We start from the raw sequence: 9,735 nt of genomic DNA on the forward strand, positions 1-9,735 counted from the left end.
AATAACAAAAAGCTGTACGTTATATTCTATGCTCCATATCTATATTTGATAAGCCGACGGTCAAGTTTTAATTTGTGTGCACAAATTTTCATTTTTAATAACACGACATTATATTGGATATCTTCGAAACCAATCGTTTTAAATAAACGAATTCGATATTTTCCGCCATCGGTCAATTTTTTTTTTTTCACGTACCCCCCGAGATCGTCTCGCGTACCCCCCCCCCCCTCCCTCGGGTTGGGAACCGCTAGCATATCGTAATGCGGTTATAATAATATACGATCGGCACCGCACGTGGATTCTGCGCAACAGACCTCGTCTGGCGGCGGCTGTGTTGCTGGCGGACACCTGATGCAGCGCCGGAGAAAGGGAAAGCGTTTGCGGTCTGTCCTATGCCGCGCGGCTATGGTCGTTTAGCGATGCACTTAAGTACGTTTGTCCGCCGCGCTTCGAGACGCACGTCAACGTCCGCGCCACACGTTTCCGTACAACAGCCGCCGACGTCCGCGCAGTATCGTAGTAGCGTCGTCGTCGTCGTGCGCGCCGCCGCGGTTACCCGACCGTTTTTTACCGCGCCAAACTTTTACACCGTCCGCCTCGTCTCGCCGTGCGTTCAGAGTTCCGTATTTATTATTTTTTATTTTTTGGTATACCTATATTTATATATCGCGTATAGTTCGAGTGTTCGTCAAGTCTCAACGCGTGTACAGTGTTTCCGCGATTCGGTTCACATAGTGTTTTCCAGTTCCGCGTCACCGTCCTCCCGCAGTAGTCGGCGGGCGACGAGAAGACACATTCCATACAATATCGCTGTTCTCGCTCAGTGAGTAAATATTATTATGATTTATTTAGCGATTTGACGACTTTCGTATGCACCTTTTGTAGTATTTTCCGTAAAGTCGGACGACGATAAAATTGTCCAAATTATATTTTCTGATCAATTTACTACCATAGGGGCCATCCGTCGGTTGTGAGTTCACGTAGGGGGAATGGATTTAAGATGGGCATGCGGGAATAACATTTTTTAATTTTAATTCCGGTCTAGATTTTAAATATTTGTGGTGACATTAATATTAATTAATATTAATACTACTTAATGGTTTTATAATATTGTAATTATTAATAATATGTTTCAAATTAATTTGTTCAGTTAAATGAACAAATTAGTATAAAAAAACTAAGAGAGTAGGAAAATCTCCAACAGGGCTATGAAAAATTACTTATTTTAGCACTATATTATATCGTTAAACGTAGCGGCTATCACACTCGAGGAACTGTGGTGCGGAACTGTTATTTAAATCACTGAGGTAAAAATCATTCTGATGGTATCCACCCATATATCTTACACTGTCATAACATACAAAAGTACATACACTCTTCCATATTAAATGTATATTGTACACTTGATGAGTCAAGACATTTTTTCTGTTTAGTTTCAGAAAATGCAAATGCTCAATTCCAACGTTACACTCGCCTGTTTGCTCAATAAAAAATACTGCAGAATTTACTGCACTTAGAATTAAGAATAAACACTACTTATCTCTACTTTTATTTATCTGTGAAATGATTTTTTTTTTTTGGTTAGCCGTAAATCTTACTGTCTCCATAATTTGAAACAATTGCGTGAGCTTGAATTTCATTCGGTATGGAAATCAAAGATTACTATTATTAAATCATTATTATTATTATAAGTATAGCTCTTACAATCTATAACCGTATATAGGTACCTACATATGGCCATATGTGTATGTTACAATAGTAACATGTTTATGCACAATTAAACAATTGTATTACGTACAATATTTTCTCATAAACCATAAAAGAATTATGTAGACTAGTTTATTTATATTTTTTATTTCCATTTCACACGTTATACCAACAACTATTTTAATTCTATTATTCTAATTTCTTATTTTTTTTTCTACAAATTAATTTGTTACTCTTTCGTTTTGTAAAATCAAAATTTTTAATTAAAGAATTCTATTCACTTAGCCGTTAAACAATATTAAAATAATACGACATTATGCAATATCTTTCAGAAAAATTTACTACCATCTTATTTTTTTAATGACGTAGTACGAATTCGTTACTTTTTTTAAAATTTATTGAATCCTTTTATTTTTATTTAAAAGTTTTATACTTTAATATTGACTTTTATTTGTTTTTAAACTATAGCACAACTTAAATAGTATTTAACGATAAAATGATAGTTAATTTATACAAAATATATGCATGTAAATTATAACTAGTTAGCAAAACATAAAATATCTAATGAGTAAAATAAAATACATGCGTGTAATTTATTTAATTACTGTAAATTCTACGTGTACATATGAAAACTTTCATCACCCCGAATAAAAATAAAAATAAAAACTGTTATAGTATTACATTTTATGTTTGTAATAGTACAAAAAATAATAATAAATTTACTTTTATTTCCTATGTTATTTCATGTAAATTTTTAAAAATTATTTCCTAAGAAATGGTTTGGCACTGTAATGCGTATAACAATGTAATAAATAAAAAATGTCATAATGCGTCTTACGTTTAGAATAACTATATTAAGTGAGTACTCTTAATTCTATAATACCTTAATTTACAAACCTACTTGTGCATTAAAAATACAAATTTTAATTTTTTCTAATCTTATTTCACGATGACATTGTAAAGTATAAAATAAAACGTTTTATGAATTTTTTATTAAATTTAAATTAGTAAATTTAACTTTTTTAATTAGTACATGACTGATTTAAACGATTTTACTGTTTTAATATCCACTTCTGTCTTTTTCTATTATAATTGTAATTAAAATTTATTATACATGTTTTAATACAAAATAATAAAAATTAAAAAATTAATTTCTGTCAGAAATTCTGGGTTCTTTAAATTCAAAAACTATGATACATTATTATACTTGAAAAAAAAATATTATAAATAAATATTGAATTAATAAAAAATAGATAAAAATTACATGTGTATAGGTATGGTATTTTAAAATATTTTTTAAAATTTTTTTTTTGATTCTAAAATATTTTTAAAAATTTAAATTCATGTTGAATTTTCGGTATACAGAACTGCAACATAAATCAAAATGTCTGGAAAACCTTGAAGGTGTAGAATAAACTTTTCCCCCCCACCAAACATATCGTATATTGTCAGAAAAAAAAATTGTATACCTACCTATGAATGTAGGCTATTGTTATCTTCATTTTTAGTTTAATTGATCTAAGAAAAAAAGTGTCATCTAATTTTAAATTTAATTTATTTTTAAAAACGACTATTCAAGTAAAATGTAACTATAATTTTATTATTTTAATAATTTGAATATTTAACACTGTATATCAATATGTAATACACGTTTTTCTTTTGATACGCATGTACATTTTTTCACACAATAATTTGAGCAGAGTATACTTTAAATAGAACTAAGTTTTAAGACAATTCGTTCGTTAGAGCATTCTACAAAAGATTCTTAATGAATAAAGACTAAAATATAGTTTTTGAGCTTTTTAGTTTTAAAACTTTTTCTGTTGTTTTTAATTACATCATAATTTTAAAAAATCTAGAAAGTTTTCTTTCAGTTACTTCTTTGATTTTGTCATAAATAATACATTATGGCCAAACTTCGAGTTATATCCAACTAATATCTGAAGAATTATAAGTGAAAAGAAGATTTTTGGTTACAAATTATTTAGAATTTGTTTAAGCCGTTGATTATGCATTTATATTCAATAACAATAAAGATAGGTACTATTGGAAGATAGTTACCGTTTTGCTTATTATCTATTGTATTTTTTTCTTTTTCATGTAGTAAATGATTTCGTAATAATTAATTTTCCGCATTATTCTTATGGCTATTGTTTTTTTTAAATTTTATTTTTTTTTAATTTACATGCTTACAACTCGATACCTGAACATACTATCGAAATGTTACTCGTGGGAGGGACAAATCATATAATAAGTAAACTCAATGTTTTCACTGATATAATATTATAATTTATGCAAATCTTATGCGATATTGTCTCAAAGCCTCAACACGTAGCAGTTTACGCATTAAACTGCACTGTCCAGTTCAATTATAAATTTAACAGTGCATAATAGTGTTATATCGTTAGTATATTTATATATTTACAGCTACCGTAAGACGTATTTTGTATTTGTGGCTTGTGCGTGCGTTATTCACAACCGATGAACCTCACTCATAATTCATTTGAAACAAAATATTACTATTATTATTATTAATAATATCGTTATATAAATCGCGCACACGGTATTCCGTGATGGTCGTGAACTTTAACACTGCACCGACAACGAAGATAGCGATGACGTGTGACTTTCGTAAAACAGGAAACTTATTATCGATTGTAAACATACGATTCAAGAGAATAGTCAATAATAATAATAATAATAATAGTTATAAATAGTTATGTAATAATTGGACACACAGCAAACGGTGGCCGCCGGTGGGCAGACGATGAGACTGGTTACCTATACGCGAGTATATCGCCTGTAGGGGTCAATCGGATTGCCGGTCAGGTGAAAGTGTATCCTTGGATTACATCATTATTATATTATATATTTTGTTTCCCCCCTTGAAAAACTTGCACGTACATTAAATATATCTATGTCTATATCTACATATAATCGTAAAACCAGGTGACCTCGATAGAATCAAATTACAACGTTATCGTTCCAATTGTCATTCGTATGTGACGCAATTTCAGAAAATCGTATTAAGCACATTATATAGGTAGTAAACGGTCGGCGACGACTACGACTAATAACCGAATAATGTAGCGTATTACGAAAACAATCGAAACAATGTATGTATAATATCCGTGTGATTTGTGCAGGTGCCGAAGGGAGGTTTGGACATTATGTAAAGACAAATCGCTGCAGAAACACACGTGCATTAGGTCAGAGTGGACAATGTGTATCGACGGACACGCCAGGGATTCGTTAACTGCTACTTTTACACCTACAACAATCCAAAATTCAGGTATTGCACTTTTACGCGTCTGTAATAATTTGTTAAATGGTGTAAATATTACAAAAATACGGCCGGATAAGTAACTGGCAAATTTTATTTATTAGATGCACTCCAAAAATACAACAGACTATTTGATTTGTTATGATATTATATGATAATAATTATTATTATTTTTTACTCGTTCGATAATTTTATCATGAGGCATTTTTTTACTATTTTAATAATTTAGCCTAATACGGGAAACTAGATTTATGACACCTAACCTAACCTATGATAAGATTAAATAATTAAGTCATAATGAACTATACTGTAGGTATAATATTATTTTTTTCAAATACTTTGAAAAAAAAAATAACAAAATTTAAAGAGCATAGACTTAATAGCGGTGGTAAAATGTATAATTTATTACATAAAAATGTATGTTCACCGAAAAACTATTCATCGATTACATTTGGCATAACATTATAATAATTGGTTTTAGAAACCATATCTGCAAGTAATGGCAGTACTGTGACCACACGCAGCGGATATGATATTCGCTTTAATTGCGGCCGGATCAGCTTTAAAGACTGGCCTGACTATTGTTGGGACCAGCGTATGGATGATACCGGTCTTGATAGCCGCTATGGCTTACTACCGGTATGACATTTATGATCCCGAGTCACGACCGTTCAACCAGAAAACACTCAGGTTGGAATACGACTTTATTGTGATTGGTGGTGGATCAGCAGGAGCTGTCGTCGCTAGTAGGCTATCGGAGGTATGCAATATAATGTCACTAGAAATTCGGTATTATTTCAAACATTAATTTTTATTTGTAATTAATTTCACATCAATCATTAGATCGGACACTGGAGTGTATTGCTATTAGAAGCTGGTCCGGATGAAAACGAACTGTCCGATGTTCCTTCTTTGGCGGCCTATCTTCAATTATCTCGTCTAGACTGGCAGTATAAAACCGAACCAACGGGTAAGACCAATGATCTATACTCGTATCTATGTATATATGTATAAATATAATATTACAATATTTCTGTTTAATAAATAATCTCTTAAAATTCAATTTGATAAGAAATATTTAAATATATATATATATATATATAATTATATACACTTAAGTAGGTGTACAATTTATGTTACGATTAGGCAATGGTTGAAGAATTTATTTTACAGCGACAAAAACCAACAAATTTGGTATCGATAAGAACATTTGTAAAATGCAAATTTATAACACTAATTTACATGTAATGGTTTTGTCTAGTATTCTTTAACGGAACTAAGATCTAATACCAATATAATACAAGAATATTTTGTTATAATTAAATTGTAAATCTGTTTTTAGGGAAAGCATGTTTGGGCTTAAAAAATGGCCGATGCAACTGGCCCCGCGGTAAGGTATTGGGTGGGTCTAGCGTGCTGAATTATATGTTATATGTCAGAGGCAACCGGTATGATTACGATGGGTGGCGCGACTTGGGCAACGAAGGATGGGGCTACAGCGATGTATTACAATACTTCACTAAATCGGAGGATAACCGTAATCCATACTTGGCCAGGCCCGGATCGCCGTATCACCGAGCGGGTGGTTTACTGACTGTGCAAGAGGCTCCGTGGAAAAGTCCATTAGTGTTATCGTTTGTTGAAGCCGGCCAGGAAGTGACGGGTTACCCGAACAGAGATATCAATGGCAAATATCAAACCGGGTTTATGGTCGCACAGGTAATTAATAAATAACATGACTTTTAAATACTTACGTACGATGCTTACTAAGTTGTTAATATTATAGTCATAAATATTGAAATTTTAAAATATCGATTATTTGATTATTCAATGACCAATACACATTTACAAATTTATAAACACTAAATAAAAATGTTAAAAAATCGATCGTAAATATATTTTTTTTTTCTAATCTAACATACGTTGACATTTTAAAACCCTAAACAAATAAATAATCATACTAAAAACTAGTTTTTATATTTACGTACATATCATTATTTTCGATTTTCTATTCTGTACAGGGAACGATCCGGAGAGGTACGCGGTGCAGTACCGCCAAGGCTTTTCTCAGGCCAGCTAGGCTCAGGCCTAATTTGCATGTGGCCATGCAAGCTCACGTGACCAAGATTATCATCAACCCAGCCACAAATCGCGTGACAGGCGTACAACTGTTGCGGGATGGCAGGGTGCATTTGGTGCGTGCGAAACGGGAAGTTATCCTGTCGGCGGGCAGCATCGGAAGTGCACAATTAATGATGCTTTCCGGGATCGGACCCAGCGAACACTTGCAACGACTAGGGATTCCCGTGCTGAAGGACCTGCGCGTTGGCGACAACTTACAGGATCACGTAGGAATGTTCGGATTGACGTTCATCGTAGACAAGCCCGTGGCCATAATACAAAATCGACTGAGGGTACGTAGGAAATTTGTGTATTTATACGGCGAATGCGCGTTTTCTATGAATTATTGTTATTATATCATTTATTTCCTAGTAAAAGTTTAGGCATTCATGATTCGTGCCTAAATGTAACCTATAATCAGACCAAATCTACAATACCTATAATCATGAATTACTTGGATGTATATACAACATTTGTACTAGAATAATAATTATTATACTCTCAACGGTAATATGAATGTTTTGTTCGGATTGATATCGATGTTAATTGCTAAGAGAAAAGATTTTTTTCATAATTTTAATAGTTATTCAACATTTATGTATTCGATTTCGTCTCATTCTAAATTATTATTTTTTATACATTTATTATCGATTTAAGAAAATGTTATATAATATGGTTATTATAATAATTGATGTTATGTGTTCATAATGTTCATATAGTGACTAAAATCCTCATGAATTATGCAAAATAAAAAGCAATCTTGTAATAATCCTACTATTTTTATTTTTATTTAAAAAGTAAACCTAAATATATCGTATGAACGTATGGTACTAATCATTTTTTCGACAACTATTTTTGAAAAAAAATCTTACAGTTTATCAATATTATTATTACTTACTATTTAAATAACATATTTGAACACAAACATTTTTAATAAGTTGAAATTTGACCCAAAATATCTTATTTTTATTATTTATACTATATAATAATTTATAATTTTTTATTGATAAAATTCTTTAGTGTATTATATTTATCATATCCTATAAATAATGCTATAAAGTATTTATTATCAATGCTAGTAAATTAGTTAAATATAAATATTTACAAAATAAAATGTATCTTATACTATAAATAACATAAAAAAAAAAAAATAATAATAATAGAAAAATATATAAATCAATAAAATAGTTCTATTCAATTATTGTTTCATATTATTTTCTATTATTTTTTTTAAATATATAATAGGTATATTATATTTTAAGTGTTGGTACTTAAACAACAAATTAACACTAAATAAAATGTTTAGCCAGTTCCTGTAACTATGGAATATTTAACTCGAGAAAATGGGCCGATGACTACGCTCGGTGGTGTTGAAGGACTTGGATTCATTCCTACCATTTATGCCAACAACACAGAATACCCAGACATTCAATTTCATATGGCACCAGCTAGTATTGCTTCAGACGATGGCATTAAAGTACGAAGAATCTTGGGCGTTCAAGATTCCATATACGATAAAGTTTTTCGTCCAATAGCCAAAAAAGACGCATGGACCATCATGCCACTTTTACTTAGGCCAAGATCTCGAGGAAGTATTAGACTTAGATCTAAAGATCCAATGGTTTATCCTTATATAGACGCCAATTACTTTGACGACCCTCTAGACATAGCAACTCTGGTGGAGGGTGTCAAGTTGGCAGTAAAAGTGAGTATTGGATCGATGTCAAAAATAACACAACAATATGTTTCATCGGATCGTTACTGATTGACCGATAATTAATTTTCGATTTAATGATTTATTTTACACACAGATTGGCCAAGGAAAAGCTTTCAGACAGTACCGTTCACGACTCCATCGAGTACCTATACCAGGATGTGCGCGGTTCGAGTTCGGCTCCGATCAATACTGGGAATGTTCCATCCGTCACTTCAGCATGACCATTTACCATCCAGTGGGCACGTGTAAGATGGGACCACCTAGTGACCCGACCGCCGTAGTGGACCAAAGGCTCCGTGTGTATGGCGTGCAAGGTTTACGAGTGGTGGATGCGTCGATAATGCCTACCATCGTCAGCGGTAATACGAACGCGCCGACAATAATGATCGCTGAAAAAGCATCAGACATGATCAAACAGGACTGGCTTTCAAATAATATCCATTACCACGGTTGAAGAGCCGTAGTTGATAAGGACCAAATATTCGACTTCGACAATATGCCACTACACAATATTTTAGTTGTGCCATTTCGCATTTATTATGTGCTTACCATATACAAATATTGCTATAATATTATACTGTATCAAATTGTGTTACCATTTTTACTGTACATAAATATTAAAATGTTAATTTTTTGTGTTGAACTATATCATTAATACTCGTCAACAGCTAGATTTTTATGCTATAATAATATGACAAAATAGTACCTATATCAACATTTTCATAAAATGTTCTTAAATAATAATTAATGGATACTAAAATAATTCACTTTAAAATTAAAATTTAGATATACTGCCCAAAGTATAAACGAGTAAATATTGCATTATTAAATAAAATCTCATTTAGTAAATTAACAATAGATAATAAAAACCATATAACTTATCCAAGTCATCACCATCTGTATTTTA

At 31.6% G+C, this 9,735-nt stretch overlaps 1 protein-coding gene across 1 annotated transcript; it reads left to right on the forward strand.

Annotated features, from left to right (window-relative positions):
• Positions 1–446: 446 nt before the first annotated feature.
• Positions 447–9,472, forward strand: LOC112596314 (glucose dehydrogenase [FAD, quinone]). Its single transcript, XM_025341922.1, has 8 exons — positions 447–823; positions 4,854–4,999; positions 5,472–5,750; positions 5,834–5,960; positions 6,333–6,709; positions 7,012–7,404; positions 8,418–8,816; positions 8,923–9,472. Exons 3-8 carry the CDS (start codon positions 5,520–5,522, stop codon positions 9,280–9,282), a joined length of 1,887 nt encoding a protein of 628 aa, XP_025197707.1. The 5' UTR covers positions 447–823; positions 4,854–4,999; positions 5,472–5,519; the 3' UTR covers positions 9,283–9,472.
• The last annotated feature ends 263 nt before the right edge of the window (positions 9,473–9,735 follow it).

The sequence above is a fragment of the Melanaphis sacchari genome, unplaced genomic scaffold (assembly GCF_002803265.2).
Source record: "Melanaphis sacchari strain LSU unplaced genomic scaffold, SCAv2.0 Contig31_pilon_pilon, whole genome shotgun sequence".
In the NCBI taxonomy this organism is placed as follows: domain Eukaryota; kingdom Metazoa; phylum Arthropoda; class Insecta; order Hemiptera; family Aphididae; genus Melanaphis; species Melanaphis sacchari.

Excerpts from the sequence above, each read along its gene's own strand:
- LOC112596314 (XM_025341922.1), top strand. The coding sequence starts at position 5,520 with ATGATATTCGCTTTAATTGCGGCCGGATCAGCTTTAAAGACTGGCCTG. Across the intron at positions 5,961-6,332 it reads GTATAAAACCGAACCAACGG|GGAAAGCATGTTTGGGCTTA; the intron begins GTAAGACCAATG and ends ATCTGTTTTTAG. Across the intron at positions 6,710-7,011 it reads CCGGGTTTATGGTCGCACAG|GGAACGATCCGGAGAGGTAC; the intron begins GTAATTAATAAA and ends TATTCTGTACAG.